A 19,250-nucleotide genomic window follows, 5' to 3' on the forward strand; every position below is an offset into this window, starting at 1 on the left:
TTTCTTTGTTTATGTTATAGTATTCCAAATTCACAGATGTTGTTTTGATAAAGCACAATCAGTACTGTCAGACCATTGTTGATAGCTGGACGCCTGTGTCAGAGATATTAACCATCACCATAACCCATACTAAGAGCCAGACTACACAGATTCAACTGAGCATGTGTGGTCCTATTGTAATGAATCATACTAATATCACTACCCTGATCGTTAGACATTGGCACGAGACCATCGTTTTTCCAAATGATGTTATGGATAATGAAGTACTTTCTTTTCACATTATACTGGCCTCTGCTGGCCATTCATGGAGTTGACTCAACTCGGCATCCACAGTTGATGTAATACTTTTTCTTTAAAGAAAAGAGTATCATGTGCCATAATGTAAAATATAAATATGTGGCCAACTTTTTCTTATTTTCCTTTCAATACGTGACCAGCAATATGGGTGTCCTATTGAAATGTGTATAGATGCATCTAAATAGCCACATGAAACCAGACAATGTTTATCACATTGTATGAAGGCAGTTGATATAGACATTTGTTTTTGTTATTTTTCCTATTTCCCTCTTATCAACTATCCTTCACTTCCTGTGTCTGTAGATTGTGATTCTGGGCAGTTCTCTTACGGGTAGCTAAGATTCCTGGTGTGTTGGCCAAACATCCAGCCATGAGGGAAATGTCACAGCGCTCCTGCTCAGTCATGACCTCCACTGACCAGTAATTGATGTGTAGGGTCACTGTAAGTTCATGAACAACACACATGCATGCACACAGTCACATATGCACGCACACCTGTCTGCACACACGCACACGCATGCACGCACAAGCATGCATGCATGCACGCATATACATTCACTCATGCACAACGTACATATGCCGTCACACACACACCAAACACACAGGAAATCCCTAAAGCCTTTCTTACCGGGGGACCAAAAGAGATGTCATTGAAAATCATGTCATCCTAACAGTTTCCTGGGCTGGTGTAAGAGCTGCGAGAATCACTGTACCATCCCACTGGGCACAGATGTCAGTTCAACATCTATTTTTGATTTACATTTGGTTGAGTTGTCAACTAACGTGAATTCAATGTGATATGTTGACGGCAGGTAACCTAGCGGTTAAGAGCATTGGGCCAGTAACCAAAAGGTTGCTTGTTTGAATCCACAAGTTGACGAGGTGAAGATAAAAAAAAGAAATGTGTCATTGATCAAGGCACTTAACCCTAGTTGTTCTGGATAAGAGTGTCTGCTAAATGATGCAAGTGTGAAATCAATCAAAGATGTCACCCTGTCATTGAATTCAGCTTTAAAAAATATATGATTAAAATGATTACTTTTTGCAAGTCCAATCAGTTTTCCACGTTTTCACAGTTTTTGCCCAGCGGGATGGCAACCCTGAGACACTCAGTGGAGTACTACACACACACACACACACACACACACACACACACACACACACACACACACACACACACACACACACACACACACACACACACACACACACACACACACACACACACACACACACACACACACCTTCCCAAACACTGTTGTCAAACATGTATGTTAGTTGTAAGAGGAAGGACCCCAGTCAGTTGTATTCAGGACTTTGTTGTTTTGTCTGAGGCCCATATTGTTTTGTCTGAGGCCCATATTGTTTTGGGTAAGGCCCATATTGCCCGGTCACACCGTTGCCCCTGTGAACCAGAGACAAAAGCCTCTAGCGGACCAGGAAGAGGCCCTGTTGTCTACAGGAAGTTCTCAAGATAAATTCACCAGCTTGTAGGCTAAACTTAGCGATAGATGGCTGGTTGGGCCGGTTTATGGTGGGAAGGCAAGGCTCTAGAAAGAGAAAAAGCGATATATTAGGTAACTATTGCTAAAGTGATGTTTACAACAAAGTGTGTGTGTGTGTGTGTGTGTGTGTGTGTGTGTGTGTGTGTGTGTGTGTGTGTGTGTGTGTGTGTGTGTGTGTGTGTGTGTGTGTGTGTGTGTGTGTGTGTGTGTGTGTGTGTGTGTGTGTGTGTGTGTGTGTGTCAGTGTGTATAAAATATACAGTACAGGAGGCAGTAAACAAGTTCAAATGTATCTTTCTTTATTGAACCTTTGACAATCGACAAATGCTACTTCATATTTGTACAGTGACACAAGCATTCCGATCCTCTTTCCTAAAATAGTGTCCACTGGATTCAAACATACAACTGAATTGAAACAGTTTTTGTGGCAACATTAAAGAGCAGATAATCGCTGCATCCATTACAAGGAAACAGATCATCCCAAACCTAAGACACATATTAATGAGTGAACCAATCCATTGTGTTCCTTTAAAAACTTAAGGATGGTCTGTAAAATAGTCCGATGGTCCTTCTTTCGAAAGAAGACAGAGTAAAGGAGAAGATAATATGTACATCATGGAGTGCCTGTTTGTGGTGGCGAGACGTATCATACAACGTTTGAGTTCATGGTCACTGGGTCATACAGTGGTCAAGCTGAGGTCAAGCTGTGGCTCGTGGTGGCATCGACCTTGGTGAAATAATGACCGAGTTTGTAAGTGTGGTGCTTCCCTGTGTGACATATGGATGACAAATGCCCAGTGGCCACTGGATCTGAAAAGATAAATTATTGTAATATAGTCCTCACTGTACCTAACAACAAAGTGGAAGTGTTTTTCAGTTTAGGTTTGTGACAACTGCTAAAGAGAGTAGGAAGTCAGTATTCACTCAGGAGAGTACAAAGTAGTTTGCATTATTTTCATGGATGAAAACAGGATTTGGAATAGACCTGAGAGATTCTCACTAGCATGCATGGCTGAACAACAAAGGACCTATCCCATTGCAAAGAGGACAAAACATGACAAAAATTTAAGACGCAATTTGTTGTGTTTCCCTGCTTGTCTAAAATGTGACAGTACTTTTACACTTGTGGGTTTAAGGTACTGTGAGGAAGAAAGTAATTATGTTGTCACAAAATATGTATAATTTACACATTAATGTATTAGGACACAATACCTTTTCTAGATTAGAAAGTAACATCGATAAATTGCATCAAAATAATTTCCCTAGATTTATAAATGTCTCCTATCCCTGGTAAACTGACCATAAATAATGTATGAACAATGTGTAAACATAAGGGTAATTGTACATATTGGAATTTATCTAGGCTAATTTCTTACACTTCAATAATGAATATTTATCATATAAGCACAAGAAAATAGTAATAAAATCATTTAAATTCATGTCTACTTTGGTTCCATAATCATGAATGTGGGAGTTGGGCAATGCTATAATTCACAACAGTACAGGTTCGTAGGTTTTTCCTTCTTTCCCACTGCAAACAGCGTTCTGTGGATGAATAGAGGGTGGTCTGTGTGATTGACATTGGCCCAAGGGGTGGTCCAAAGTGCCTAAAATGAAATGAAATGAGGTGGTAGCATGACGTTTTCTGAGATGATTCAAGATTGAAGACGACCTTTGCTAGTTCATAGAGGCCCAAAGTGCCTTGAAGGTGGCTTAACCTAACCCAAACCAACTTAGTCTGGTTTGGCCAGGGGGAATTCTAGTTCCCAGGGGGTCTCAGTCCTGGGTTTCCAACCCTTCTAGGTGTTCGGGGATGGGCAGACCCGTGAGGACAGTCAGACACTTGTTCCACACGTTGAAGACGGGGCACACGGGCTGGGCGAAGGACACGTGGAACGTGTGCAGGTGCTGCGAGCCCACGGCGTCGTAGAAGGAAAGCGAGCCGGCGTCGTAGTCCAGCAGGACACCCACGCGGCGCAGGTGGGGCGAAGGCTCGATGGCCAGCTCCTTGCTGTTGTGGCGCACCACCCACGAGTTGTTGCAGCGGCACAGGACCCAGGAAGCCGAGTTCTTGCCGATCCACTCGTGCTTGGGGGCCGACTTGTAGGCGATGCCCACCGCATACCTGAGGAGAAAGAAGTAAGAAGACACTGTTAACAAGCTTCTAAACCCCAAACACTTCAACACTTTTGTCACGTTCTGACCATCGTTCTTGTTTGTTTTCCTGGTTTTAGTGTTGGTCAGGACGTGAGCTGGGTGGGCATTCTATGATGTGTGTCTGGTTTGTCTATTTCTATGTTTGGCCTGATATGGTTCTCAATCAGAGGCAGGTGTTAGTCATTGTCTCTGACTGGGAACCATATTTAGGTAGCCTGTTTTGTGTTGGGTTTTGTGGGTGGTTGTCTCCTGTGTCAGTGTTTGTACCACACGGGACTGTTTCGGGTTTTCATGTTTCTTGTTTTGTAGTCTATTTCATGTATAGTTTCGTTATTAAAAGAACCATGAATTATAACTACGCTGCGTCTTGGTCCGATCCCTGCTATACACCTCTTCTTCAGAGGAAGAGGAAGAAGAGAACCGTTACAACTTTTGAACACTTACCAAGTGTTAAAAACTCATAGTTATTAAATGTGCATTGAATCTTTCTCTGTCTACATTGTATAAATGTGCCTTAAAGTTACTTAGAAAGTGGCGTAACACAACCGCCCCTCTATCTCTGTCATTCTACCTAGCCAGATTCAACGCGCCAAACACCATGTGGTTCAGAGCAAGACATTGGTCCATCAGGTCACCCAGGTCTAACTCACCATGTGCTTCCTCCAATCAGGGCCTCCCAGTAGTGGCGTCCGCTGTCGATGTAAACGTTGCCGACGACTCCGTAGCTACTCTGGCTGGTGAAGCGCTCCTGGCCGTGTCCCTTCTTCGATGCCGTCTCGTCGCGCTCCACCGTCAGGTTGTCATGGGAGACCTTCAGCTTCTTGTGGGCGGACTTGGGGTCCAGCTTGAAAGGTTGGCCTGGACGAAGAGGACGGAGAGAGACAACATGGTTAAGTTAGCAAGGGGCTAGGATAGGATAGGCTATGAAGGCAGTAGCTGTATGTATGGTGTCCATATTAGGACGCCATCCCGACATGTGATGCTGTCCTAATATGGACACTGTATTGATACATAATCCTGTGACCATATTAGCTAAGAATCACAAGAGACTTCTCTAAAACTGCAGGTCATTATGCCAAGTTTCCTTATGGTGTAATGTATGGAGCCCTTACTGTTGGTTTTGAGTGTCCCTGGCTCACTGCTGCGGGCACCTGCCTGGTTGATGGCTTTGACGATGAAGATGTACTTGGTGCCGCTCTGCAGGCCGTGGACGGTGTAGTGGTTCTGCTTGATGTTAGGCACAATCATCCAGCTGTCTGCTGAGTTACACAGGCCTGGGAGGGAGAAACAGACTCACAGTTACCGTGGTGTCATGCATACACACTCAGCTATGCATTGGTGAGTATGAGTGAACACACATATGTCTCCGTTTGTACACACGTAGTCACATAAACACACACAGAGTGGCTATAACAGACCCACAACACAGACTACACATGTACACGTACTTTGTTGTTGAAGTGTTGTGGCCTTGATAAACTTTGAAGAGCAAACATTTTCAATTAATAAGGTCACTCGTAAACTGCCGAATTCCAGGACATGAGCAAAGTTCATTGTCACATAATGAGGAAATGATTTACGTTGCCTGCCTCAGAGACAGCCAATCCTCAGCCAAGGTAAGTATCATACTTGGACCAACTATCAACATTCACCTAATTAAATCCATATTTCCCCCTGACATATTGTATTTTCTCATCCTGTAGTTAGCGAAGTCTTATCTATAGTGTTAGAGAGGTGTAGATTTGAGTCTGTTTGTGTTAGAAGGGGAGGAAGTCGATTCATGTGATCCTAGGAGACCAGAGCTATAGGATAGAGAGGAGTTGTCCAAATTCCACAATCAGTCACTTCCTCAATCCATTCTATGGCTTTTTCAATCATCTGCGAACCCGTTACACCTTTTTGCCCTTCCCTATAGGCTACCATGTACCACCATACCCCGTCATCATGTCTAACGTGTGTTCTGAAGGCTGCCCTGCTGTAAATGTGTAGTGCACTGTGAAAGTACCGCACGTTTGTTCATATTTGAAATGGAAACGCGCCATTCTCACCTCACACACGGCAGCCATTTTGGAACGGAGTGCCCGCCACACATCATTTGCATTGGTGAGAGAAAACACAGTGAGTTATTAAATTGGCCCGCAGTTAAATGACCCTGAGTGAGACCGACGGGACCAGTGTTTGCCGTCACCCGTTTTCCTCTGCCATGTTTTTCGGAGACATTTCTAAGATGTGACATTGTGACAACACCTCAGCCTCAGCCCAGAGCTTAGACCTGGTGATGGGATGTGAACCTAGAGCGGGAAGAGAACATAGCGCGTGCAGAGGATGAGGAGAGGGGGAAGTGGGGGAAAAAACACGGGTCACATTGGGTTTACGCCACCCCTCATGAAAAGTGCTGATGTTGGTAGACTTGGGAGAAGAAAGAAATGTTTCAAGGCCCTTCCAGAGTCGTCTGCTCAACGGAGTTCCAAAGACAGCATCTGACACAATTGTTATGTTCAATTATCATTCAAGGGTGAACCTGGGAGACTTCTATTATACATTTATGTTCATTCATTTTGTATATCGGTATCGAAAGACTTTCAAAAAGGCATTCAAACTTGGGGGCACTGGAGTTTTCAACATGATTAAAGCGTGGAAAAAGCCAGCAGCTCTTGTTCCAAATTGCAGCAACGCTGGGGATGTATTGCAATATTAAAGCTATAGTTCTGGTAGTTTTCAGTTTCTTCTTTTAGCTGTTGCTAAATGCTATTGTTTGAAGTGAAGTTAGATGCTCACAATAGGAGACATCATATCCTATTTATTCTCGTGACATCCTATAACCTTGTTTGCTAGCTGTCCGCTTTCATCAAACCACACTTCCTCCTCTGTTCTCTTCATCTAAGAAGCTATATTTCCCATCCCCTGACCTCATTTTATATTGCTTGCCCAGTGAAGTATGCATGAGTGTGGCGTTCAGGCGTGATCCGTGGGGGAGGAGGGCTCTGAGCACTGATTCGTGTTATGACTGTAATTCGCTCCGAGTCAGCTTGTCTCCCTCTCTCCTTCCCACTCGGTCCCCTTTGACACTGTAATAACTCAAGCTGAGATCCTGAGATTTGAGCTCACCCCATTGGCCCAAGTCGACCGGCTCGGTGAGAAGATACGCATGATTCGGTTTTGATTCTTAAGTCCTCCAGCTGTTTGGCTTTGCACTTGATTTATTGCGGGGCTTTGAGTTGGAAAATACAAAATGTATCATCAGGAGAGAGTTGTGAGCACAGTGTTCTCTCAAGGCGTTCTGTGCACTTACTAGCACCATTGGCTTGCCATGTGAAGATACCATTGTGTGTCTGGTGGTGTGTCTGGTATGCCAGAGGGTAGTTTAACTTACACCCTGATACATACTGACAACATTGGCTTGACCTATGAAGATAGTTGTGTGCTTGAAGGTGTTCCTGGTATGTGTGACTGCATTTTTGCCGACACCCAGATACTTACTGACAATGTTGGCTTGCCCTGTGAAGATAGCATACTGGAGCTCATAGGAAAGCACTGTGAACTCGTCGTCTGAGGTCCAGTGGACGGTGATGGTGTCGTACGATGCAGTGCAGAGCTCTTCTCTGATGCCCGGAGGACTTGGCGCTAGATAATGTTAATGAGAAATTAGAGAAGGGTAAGAATGGAAAATGCTATGCGTGCTCTGGCATAAATAACAATGGAATAACAGCGGTTCACCTTTGAGCATGTCTTTTGACCTCAAACAAGCTACTGTGGCTCTTAAAGGAGGACTGAAGGCTAGTGACTTATATTGATTGCCATGCTTTTGTTTGCTAATGACCATTTATAGCCCAGATGATATTTCAGAGGTTGACAGTGTGATTTGGCTGATGACATATTTCTCTTCTCTCAACTCATCTCTCTCTCTCATCTCTCTCCCTCCCTTTCTCTCTCCCTCTCTCACCCTCTCTCGCTTTCACCCTCTCTCGCTCTCACCCTCCGCCAGTGAGTACACATCGATGACTCAGACTAATTCACTTAGTGAGCCAGTGCTCAAGCGAAGCCCTCTGCCATCGCAAAGACCTAACAACAACCTCTTCCACGATCTCACAGAAACCTATTCATATGTGTACTGCAATAACATGCAATAACATTGCAAAAACAAAGAATATTTTGACATTATGTAGATGTGGAACTTTGGACCACAGTAAGGTTAAGTTCATTCGACCACATTTTTAGGTTATGTTTATAGAGAGAGATGCTCTTAACAATAGATTATAGCTACATGATATAAAGCAAAACCATGATATAGGCAACAAATTTACAGTATATTAAAATATTTCCAAAATATACATTGTATTGAACTATCACTTTTGGCGCCCACCACTACTAGTAACCAGAGCTGATTGTACTCTATACCTGTGAGGTAGTCCAGGCTCTCCAGCAGCTTCTTCTCCTTGGTGAAGTCCAGAGCGAACGTGTCAAATGTGTCTGTCAGGTTGATCTCTGGAATCAGGACCTGAGAGGAGGCGGTCGCCATGGAAACCCTAACGCAAACACATATCCCAGAGGGTTTAGTTCACAACTATCCCACTACGTTGCACATTGGATTGACCGTGAATGGCCATTGGCCATTGGCCAATGGTTAGTCAGTGTTCGTAGTGAATTTCTACCACTCTCTCCTTGCTGGCCTGGCTCACCTTTCGGTGATACTCTTAGCGGTCTGGAGGAAGCGGGCGTGGTCCGTCTCCTTCAGGGTCTGGTCGGCCTGGGTGATGAGAGCAGAGGACCTTTCGATGCACTGCTTACAGTTAGAGATCTGCTGGGCTAGCTTCCTGATCCGGACTGCCTATAGAGCAGATACGACAGATGTGGGTTAGAATGGGTCGATGGTGATTAACTGAATCCCACGTCAGGGATGGTAGAGGTTTAGCCCAGATGGGGCGTTTGGAATCGTATCCAGAGGTTTTTTGCTTGTTGCTTTTTCTTAACCTAATGAGAGGTTTAGAGAGAGTGATTGAGGGCTCTGAAATGTGGTTGGTTCTATGTTGTATTTAGGTCAGACACACTACCCTCATCAACATGTTCTGACCCACTCTCACTAAACAGCTAATCTTTGGTGTCATTCGTATGTGTATATTTCTGTTGCAATTTTCTGGTATTTATATGAAACAACTTGTCTCCCGCATCCTATATCTGGACAATACCAGAGGAGTAGGAGCAGGGAAAAATACCAAATTGTCTCTCTATCGTCTCAGCGGCAACCGACCACCATAAAGGATTCCTGTTTAGGCAGGTTTTCATTTCCAGCCGAAAGGCCATAGCTAAACTGCCTCTTTGGCCCCTGATATTGGTACTTCTACTTTAATGCCCGCTCCTGACTCAAGTCCTGACACGAGACCAGGAAGGAAGGATGTCCCGCCCTTTAAACTGCAGGAACCTGGTATCTGACTAACCCTGGACTGCTTTGGTTATTCCAACGCCAACAGAAATACAGCAAGGGAACTGAAGCAAGTAAAAGTAACACAAAGTGTGAAGTCCTTTTCATTTCCTCTCTGACTACAAATAGTTAGCTTTGAGCGAATTCCAACTCAGTCAGTCAGTAGAAATAATTGAGACATGCCCTGTAGGTCGGACATTTTGATAATTAAGCATGGTCCAATTCCCCTGGTGACCTTGTTCAAATGTTCACTTTGCATCATAAATGAACAGATTGAGAGAGAACAGACGGTGGACTTTCCAACAGATCCAATGCAGACCCCGAACAGAAGGCGAGAGACATTTACCCTTCTGTTGTTTTACTATTACATTCCCTCCCAGGCCGTACGGTTCAGACTGCAGCTCAGAGAAAGTGCAGAGGATTGTGTGTGTGTGTTGGATGGGATTCCCCTTTCAGACCCCCATGGCCACTCCTGGATCTTACCTTCCCCTCCTTGATTTTGGTCCCAATGATCTGTCTCCTTTGCTGGATGATGTCAATCAGGAGGTCGCATTCTTCCATCAGCTTCCCCTCCTGCCGTGATGCATTGACCTGAGAAACACCAATGGAACATAAGTCGTCCGTCTGATAATTCACAGCCTTAAGTAAACTGCAGTTACAAACCAATGTAGTGTTCTACTTACCCAGAGTTAGACGAACTCGTGGATACCATTTTTATGCCTGTGTGCATTGTGAAGAAAGTTCGAGGTAGTTTCAAGTGCCAACGATAGCTAGCGGCAGCACAATGACTGGAAGTCTACTGGAACGCTAGCGAGTGGTTTGCGCTAACGCTAGTTAGCGGTGGTTCCACATGGGCTTGCAAAACTACCTCTAACTTCTTTCATACTGCATGCAGATATAAAAATGGTAGCCACAAGTTCATCTGACGCTGGCTTTGTCAAAAGACGAATCTCACGGTATCCCATTAACGGTTTGTAATTATCAAATTGTCCCGACCTGTCTCGGTGCAATGATTTAGAGAAAAGTAGAAAAACATTCATTGTCAGACTCTTGCAGTATCCATTTAAAGCTATAGTTCAACTAATGATAATGCAGATGTCAATTGGTTTTGCATTGTAAATAATAACCTCTAGGGGAATGAATCAACATTGAACCACAGTACCTTAATCTGTGTTTGTGTCTGGCTATTACAGAAGATAGGGAATGCCTGCACCTGTGTTTTGCTGAGTCTAACAGTGCTCAATTCTATGTAGAATTTGGATCAGTCTACAGATCTTGAAGCTTTGTGATTGTTGAGTGCATGCACACTCAGATCCACTTTACTAGCCACAGGCCTTTGAAATAGATGCCTCTTTGGTGCCCGTTGTTATGTTCTGGTGAAACACAGATTTCACCACCTGGACAAGTTTAAACCGAAGCGAAGCGAAAAGCAGAGAGGGGAGTCGTGAAAGAGGGGATTGTTTGAGAGTTGCCAAGCCAACGAGGTGTGTTACGGTCACTCCCTGGTGTGGACAGGCTGGTTATGATATGAAAGGGACTCATTGAAACGCACACAGATCTGTCTTTCCAACGCCAGTAATTAGGTTCCTTCGCCTTGTGAGTGGGTTTCTCTACTGTACGTTCACAGGGTTTATAGGAGTATTTGATCCCCTGCTGATTTTGTACGTTTGCCCACTGACAAAGAAATGATCAGTCTATCATTTTAATGGTAGGTTAATTTGAACAGTGAGATACAGAAATAACAACAACAAAAATCCAGAAAAACACATGTCAAAAATGTTATAAATTGATTTGCATTTTAATGAGGGAAATAAGTATTTGACCCCCTCTCAATCAGAAAGATTTCTGGCTCCCAGGTGTCTTTTAAACAGGTATCGAGCTGAGATTAGAAGCACACTCTTAAAGGGAGTGCTCCTAATCTCAGTTTGTTTACTGTATAAAAAACACCTGTCCACAGAAGCAATCAATCAATCAATTCATGCTGGAATACTCATCCACGACCCATTTTCAATGTCCTGGCTGAGGGAAGGAGGTTCTCAACCAAGATTTGACGGTACATGACCCCGTCCATCGTCCCTTTATGCGGTAAAGTTGTCCTGTCCCCTTAGCAGAAAAACACCCCGAAAGCATAATGTTTCTATCTCCATGTTTGACGGTGGGGATGGTGTTCTTGGAGTCATAGGCAGTATTCCTCCTCCTCCAAACACGGCGAGTTGAGTTGATGCCAAAGAGCTCCATTATGGTCTCATCTGACCACAACACTTTCACCCAGGTGTCCTCTGAATCATTCAGATGTTCATTGGCAAACTTCAGACGGGCATGTATATGTGCTTTCCTTAGCAGGGTGACCTGCGGAAGCTGCAGGATTTCAGTCCTTCACGGCATAGTGTGTTAACAATTGTTTTCTTGGTGACTATGATCCCAGCTGCCTTTAAAAAATCATAATAATAATTTAACTAGGCAAGTCTGTTAAGAACAAATTCTTATTTTCAATGACGGCCTAGGAGCAGTGGGTTAACGTTTTTCCCTCACTCTATCTCCCCCCTCTGATCTACTATTGAATATTTGTGGAGTTTAGGTCTTATGAACCATCTATGTGTTACAGTAGGAGATAGATGTTCAGTGAGGACACACTGTATTCCTCTTAAATCATTCTAGCATCTCGTGAAATCTTAGATTCATTAGATTAGATGAATACTTATTAATTAGCCTCACATTTCTGTCTCTTTCTCTCTCTCTCTCCCCTATATACCTACAAAAACAGTCAAACTGTCACGCCTTGGTCATTGTATTTTGTGTTTCTGTTATATGTTTGGGTAGGCCAGGGTGTGACATGGGTTTATATGTTGTGTTTCGTATTGGGGTTTTATTAGCATTGGGATTGTGTATGATTAGGGGTGTGTCTAGTTAGGCTTGGCTGCCTGAGGCAGTTCTCAATTGGAGTCAGGTGATTCTCGTTGTCTCGGATTGGGAACCGTATTTAGGTAGCCTGAGTTCGCTTTGTATTTTGTGGGTGTTTGTACCTGTCTCTGTGTTGTAGTCACCAGATAGGCTGTAATTAGTTTCACGTTCCGTTCTGTTGTTTTTGTATTTAGTTTCAGTTATTGTCATGTACCGCGATTTATTTCATTAAAGGCATGAGTAACCAACACGCTGCATTTCGGTCCGACTCTCTTCATTCAACAGATGAACGCCGTTACACAAACAAGCACACACACACACACATGCTGTGGCCATGTTGCCATGACAGCGTCATGAGTACACGTCACTGACACTGTGGGTTCAGCCTTTTGCCATGGCAAGAGGGTGTGTGACGGACATGACAGAGTCTTTGGCAGGAGCATAAGTGATTAATTTAACCCGAAGTAAATGCGTTTCTGGGGAATTTGCACGTCAAAAGAGCTCAAACTTTTCACAGAAGTTGGAAGAGAGGCTGATTTTCTTTAGAAGGCTTTAAAATATTTAGCGATCTCCAAAAAGTACACACGCGTCCTGTGTACTCTCGTTAAGTGCTGAGAAAGGGGGGTCTTTCCACTCCCTTGCACATTTAGGCACAGTGATGATGACTATACTAAAAATAACTCTAACTGTAATCCTTGGGGTGGATATAGCAAATTACAATCTACAGATTTAATGAAGTTGTTTCATGAGTTGCACAATAATTATGCAAGTCATTCCACATTCCTCAATTATTCACGCAAATTACTTTTGCAAAGTTGATTCACTGAGCACAAGCTGCACATACACACACACTCACAAACACACACACACGCACACACACATACAAAAACACAGAAACACTCAAGAGTTAGCCTACACACTCATTATTTAATGGGTGGAAGTGTGTTTAAAAACCATGTACACATTCGTTCCGACCTACATCCACCATGAAAACGAGGTCAGATATTTCCCCTCTTTTTCTCTGATGCATTATTTAAATACATCTGTTTTGAAAGGACCAGGTTTGTGGATTTTAAAAGGCTAAATGAAATGACCAAAGTGGACCTGCGGCCTGTCCATAAACGTTTTAGTGTACTGGTGACAGTGGCCATGGAAACATAATACGACCTCTGCTTAGAGTATAAAGATACAGATTCAGGACATGTCATATCCTAGCCCACTCTTCCACCATGGAGATATGACTCTTTCCTCTCAGGCGCTTCTAATTTGAATCATCACAGACCAAGAACAAGTGGCTATGGTCAGAAAGGCTTAAAAAGTGACACAACCAATCTTTTGTCTTCGTATAGATACATCAGTGTAATCTGATTGTATTGTACATGTGCATATTTAAATTGGACATGTATATAATACATTTTTATAATGTGTTGCTTGACAACTCAATGATTAGTAGCCTACATATCAGTGCATTTTGAAATTGTAGAACAAGATTCTACATGCAAATTCAGATGAGCAAACTCAAGCGGAGACAGGAGCAGGAGCATCCGTGGCCACATAAACTACTTCAAGATGACAGGACAACATGGGCATAAGCATGTCAGGAAAATCATCATTCTCATTTTAAATTTGACACCAATACAAAAATGAACAAAGTTTGTCGTTTTCTCTGAGGTGAACAGCATACGGTGAATTGGGCGTGCATCACATGCACTAGACTAACTAAATACAGCATGCCCCTTGCACGTGCATGTCTGAACTAATGGCATGGTCAGTGGCATAGAGCACTCACCTCTACATGTTGACAGGTTTGGATCAACTTTCCCATCAACCCCTCCAACTCATTGTTCCTCTTGACCAAATGACTCAGGTTGGAATCCAACGCTTGCTGCAAAAGAAAGAGGAAATTACTATTGAAGACAGAAGAGAAAACAACAATTATTGTCCTTGTTTGTCTTATGAACAAGCCTGAAAAGCAACCTACCATACTTTCAAGAGAAAATAAACACAAAACCAAGCTGATCAAAAGGTGTTAGAGGTCCTACATTTCTGTTTTAGAGAGAGCAAAATCATGAAGCCAAAACAGAGAAGCTTCCTCCTCCTCCCCCTCTTCCTTCCTCTCCTCCTCCTTCACCTCCCCTATTCCCTTTCCAAAATCTCATCCATGGTTGTCACACTTGCTTTTGGACAATTTGGAGACTAACCTCCGGGCGCTGCCCCTGTCCCTCGTCCCGATAACGCCTCATCCCGGTCACTCAGTCTCCGAGCAGGACTCACAGCCAAACACTACTGGCAGAGCCTTAGCCAGAGCCTGAGCCACTCCGGGAAAAAAAACCTCATGCATAAACCCCCCCGACCGGCAAATGAAGCGTCAAAAGCTCCTCTGACAGCCCATCTACCTATCAAAGAGTCTTTATGTGAACTGTTCTTCCTGATGGTTTTCCCCCCTATTCAACTTCCTATTCTGCCTGCCTGTCTTCTTTATTTCAACATTCTATCATATTATTGCCCAACCGACCATATTAAGCCACAATGTGATGTTCAGTAGGGATTAAATGGAGTTGCCCCATGGGTAAACAACATAAACAACAGACGAGCCAGGCAGAAGAATACGGTTGGGGGGGTTTACCAGTCTAATGGATGGCCTTAATACGATGATGACACACAAAAAAAACACATTAAGGACCATAGGGGATGGCATGATCAACGGGGGTGTAAAAATAACTGAACCCATGCAGGAGAACAGCAATACTACAAGGACTACTAGTGTGTCTTCTTGCTTGATTGGACATATTGAATAGGTATCACTGGAAACCAAACTAAGGGGTCAAACAGTATGCCCCATGTGACTCCCTCCATTATGGTCTCCTCAGCATGTTCAATCTAATGTGCGATTGAAATTGACGCTAATACAATGGAATTTGTCCCCCACGGTCCTGAGAAGATTAATTGAAATGTCCCTGTTGTAAATTTGTATTCGGGTCAGGAGAAATTACTCTTGATCTCATGTATTTATAGCCAATATTCTCAATTCACTGAGTTTAAAGTGGACACGCTCTAGGTTGAGAATAATTATCAAGCATTTTCTTCTTCTTCACCTAGTAAGAGGTCAGAATAAATCAGAGTGTCAGAGGAAATGTGAAAGAAGCATCTGTTACATATCTTGAAACTGTTGTACGGGGAATCATGTACGATAACGTTGGGGTGATCCAAGCCTGTTGTCTGAAAACATGTTGAGTAAATAAGACACACCGAGAAACAAATCACGTAGATAAGACCTCTGTTGTAAGATCTTTGGCTGTATGGAGTAAAGAAAGGTCTATGATGGTTAAAGGAAATACTCACATTAAGCAGGAGGCACATGGTTGAACTCAGACTCAATGTAATTGTCATATTCATAGATATTTCAAAATGGTTTGTTTTTAAAACCAAAATGCCAATAAAGAGGACGGAATACCTGAATCCTTAGAGTCAGTTTTTATTTTGAATGTTCTCTCAGCAGGAGATAATGTAGTATATGAAATGACAGCCTACTGTATCCATTCACCAAATACACTAGTTCTCTTCATTGCAAAATATCACTAGCCACATTTGTGTAGTTAACAACTCAAACTGGGATAAATCCCTGGTCATTAGTGGAAGGGTATATGGAAACTTTTGAGATTTAAATACAGTTCTATAAAAAAAAAAGTGCGCTACTCCTGAGTGTGACCAGATGACATTGAATGCAGTTGCAGGGAGTACTACAAAGGAAATATATTCTGATGTCTTTCCTTCAACATCTGTATCTAATCAAGAGAAAGCTACCACTCACCACACTTTTAATGGCTTCTTGCTACTTGACCTTCTAAGATCCCTGTAAGAACCCTTTGCTACGAGGAAAAAATGTTCACTATTCAATATCTGATAATATCTATATGGGAGGAAACACCAAGGGCATCTAAAAATAAAAACGATTTATGTGATACGATCACAGCATAAAGAGGGCTGAGGACAGGCAAGGCTGTTTTTATCTAAATGCAAAAGTCAACCTATAATGTATGTGTGGCTTGTAAATACCAAAATTGTTATACATTTGTAAGTATGAACCTTTTTGGATATCAATTTCTACTCCGTTGTTTGCCTTTATGAACGGTGTGACTCAGGAGTACTAGGATCACGACTTTGCCCTTTTCTCCTTCTCCCATAGTCCGATGTGAGCATCCCATGAAAGATGCGTGAGTCCTAGGAGGCCAACACTTCACACCCCTGAGTAAAATAAATGAATCATTTCTATGGTGCGTCAGGTCCTGTACCTTTATGCTGTAAACAAGGTCACTGATAAAACATGGCATGTGACATAACTTCTTCTGCATCCTGTACATCAGGGCAACTAGACTGGTTTTCGTGCTTTGCCTGGCATTTAATTACATGCAAGCGTATACCTGGATTCGCTGGCCAGACACTGATTTGAAAAAAAGAACAAAAGCTAGCAGACAATGGCCCCCAAGAACTGTCCTATCATGTCAGTGCCCATTCCCCAATATTACATAACACAATACCAAAGGTCTCTGAGCAACAGGTTCCTGTTCGGAATAACAACAAGAAACATGTTTTATCCCTGTTTTAACTCCCTGTGTATGGTATCGACTGACATGCAGTGGTGTTAGACATAGTTAGCCTCAGGCAGTGATGTCATGGGAGTAGACCGATGATCCTATACCGTTGCTACACCATTGTCTCTTTCACATAGGCAGGTGGGATGTTGTTTTCCTGCTCACTCTGTGTCTGGGTGTTCCTGAACAAGCAGTCTGATGCTCTGAAAAATGTCCACCGGGTCATCACACATCACAACACCCTCTAGCGCTGTTGTTGCAGCCAGGTCACACCAGATCCACTTCAGGATTCAACGTTTGTCCAGATTCCCAGGATGTCGGGAGATGCCTTCGATACCATCCACTAGGGGTAATGTGAGCACCTATTACCATCTAGTAGGCTCGTGGCTTGATAGGGCGTTGTGGATTAGGATAGAGGAAGGGCTTGAAACGCAAGCTACGGCGCCGAGGTATATTGCATCTTATTGGTCCTAAACTAAAACATGTCAAACTGTCAAATGTCAAAAACGTCATGTCAAACACTATATGCATTTCCTTACAACCATATTTATTTCTTAGTAGTATTTGTTTTGCTGTCTTCTCTAAGATGTAGTGATTATCTAAAAAATATGTATATATACAGTACCAGTCAAAAGTTTGGACACACCTACTACAAAGTGTGAATAGAATAATGTTGGTCATAAAGTCAGTATCATCTAAAGCAGAGTTTGGAAGCCTACACTACCAGTCAAAAGTTTTAGAATACCTACTCATTCATTTCTCAATGTTTTATATTTTCTACATTGTAGAATAATAGTGAACACATCAACACTATGAAATAACACATATGAAATAATGTATTAACCAAAGAAGTGTTAACACAAATCAAAATATATGTTATATTTCAGATTCTTCAAAGTAGCCACCCTTTGCCTTGATGACAGCTTTGCAAACTCATGGCATTCTCTCAACCAGCTTCATGAGGTAGTCACCTGGAATGCATTTCAATTAACAGGTGTACCTTGTTAAAAGCTAATTTGGGGAATTTCTTTCCTTTGTAATGCTTTTGAGCCAATCAGTTGTATTGTGACAAGGTAGGGTGGTATACAGAAGATAGCCCTTTTTGGTAAAAGACCAAGTCCATAATATGGAAAGAACAGCTCAAATAAGCAAAGAGAAATGACAGTCACTTCATTACTGTAAGACATGAAGGTCAGTCGATCAGAAAAATATCAAGAACTTTTAAAGTTTCTGCAAGTGCAGCCGCAAAAACCATCAAGTACTATAATGAAACCGTCGCTCATGAGGACCGCCACAGGAAAGGAAGACCCAGAGTTACCTCTGCTGAAGAGAATAAGTTCATTGGAGTTAACTGCACCTCAGATTGCAGCCCAAATAAATGCTTCACAGAGTTCAAGTACAGACACATCTCAACATCAGCTGTTTAGAGGAGACTTCGTAAATCAGGCCTTCATGGTTGAATTGCTGCAAAGAAACCACTACTACAGGACACCAATAAGAAGAAGAGACTTCCTTGGGCCAAGAAACACGAGCAATGGACATCAGACCGGTGGAAATGTGTCATTTAGTCTGATGAGTCCAAATTTGAGATTTTTGGTTCCAACTGCCATGTCTTGTGAGACACAGAGTAGGGGGAACAGATGATCTCTGCATGTGTGGTTCCCACCGTGAAGCATGGAGGAATAGGTGTGATGGTGTGGGGGTGCTTTGCTGGTGACATTGTCTGTGATTTATTTAGAATTCAAGGCACACTTAACCAGCATGGCTACCACAGCATTCTGCAGTGATATGCCGACCCATCTGGTTTGCACTTAATGGGTCTATCATTTGTTTTTCAACACGACAATAACCCAAAACACAATTCCAGGCGGAGTAAGGACTATTTGACAAAGAGGGAGAGTGATGGAGTGCTGCATCACCCGACCTCAACCTAATTGATATGTTCTTGGATGAGTTGGATGAGAGAATGCCAAGAGTGTGGGTATGCCAAGAATGCCAAGAGTGTGGGTGATAATAATAATAAATCATTAATAGAAGACCTATGGATCAGATATTAAAATATTTGAAGAGTTAAATTCGGGAAATTATAACTCTTACTCTTAATTTTTCCAGTGGTGCCCCGACATCCTAGTTAATTAATGTTTACATGATTAGTTTAATCACATAATAATTCAACCTAGATACTTGATTTGATTATATACAGTCTTCACATTTAGTGATAGTGTCACGCCCTGACCATAGAGAGCCCTTGTTTCTCTATAGTGTAGTTGGTCAGGGTGTGACGAGGGGGTGTTCTAGTTTAAAATGTTTAAACGTTGATGCATTTTACTATTTCAGACAATATAACTGCATTTTAGATGTACTGTGCCTGAAATTATTG

General features: G+C 42.6%; 1 protein-coding gene across 3 annotated transcripts in view; it reads right to left on the reverse strand.

Annotated features, from left to right (window-relative positions):
* Positions 1-2,077: 2,077 nt before the first annotated feature.
* Positions 2,078-19,250, reverse strand: part of LOC124008377 (E3 ubiquitin-protein ligase Midline-1-like) — a 51,566-nt gene continuing 34,393 nt past the window's right edge. For all 3 annotated transcript variants that reach the window (XM_046319611.1, XM_046319608.1, XM_046319610.1), the window contains exons 3-10: positions 14,068-14,163; positions 9,861-9,968; positions 8,638-8,786; positions 8,357-8,484; positions 7,439-7,582; positions 5,071-5,232; positions 4,609-4,816; positions 2,078-3,926 (exon numbers count right to left, since the gene is read on the reverse strand). In XM_046319611.1, the coding sequence (XP_046175567.1) occupies positions 3,578-3,926; positions 4,609-4,816; positions 5,071-5,232; positions 7,439-7,582; positions 8,357-8,484; positions 8,638-8,786; positions 9,861-9,968; positions 14,068-14,163 (1,344 nt within the window). In that variant the 3' untranslated portion in view covers positions 2,078-3,577. The remainder of the gene's footprint in view (positions 3,927-4,608; positions 4,817-5,070; positions 5,233-7,438; positions 7,583-8,356; positions 8,485-8,637; positions 8,787-9,860; positions 9,969-14,067; positions 14,164-19,250) is intronic.

The sequence above is a fragment of the Oncorhynchus gorbuscha genome, linkage group LG21 (genome assembly GCF_021184085.1).
Source record: "Oncorhynchus gorbuscha isolate QuinsamMale2020 ecotype Even-year linkage group LG21, OgorEven_v1.0, whole genome shotgun sequence".
In the NCBI taxonomy this organism is placed as follows: domain Eukaryota; kingdom Metazoa; phylum Chordata; class Actinopteri; order Salmoniformes; family Salmonidae; genus Oncorhynchus; species Oncorhynchus gorbuscha.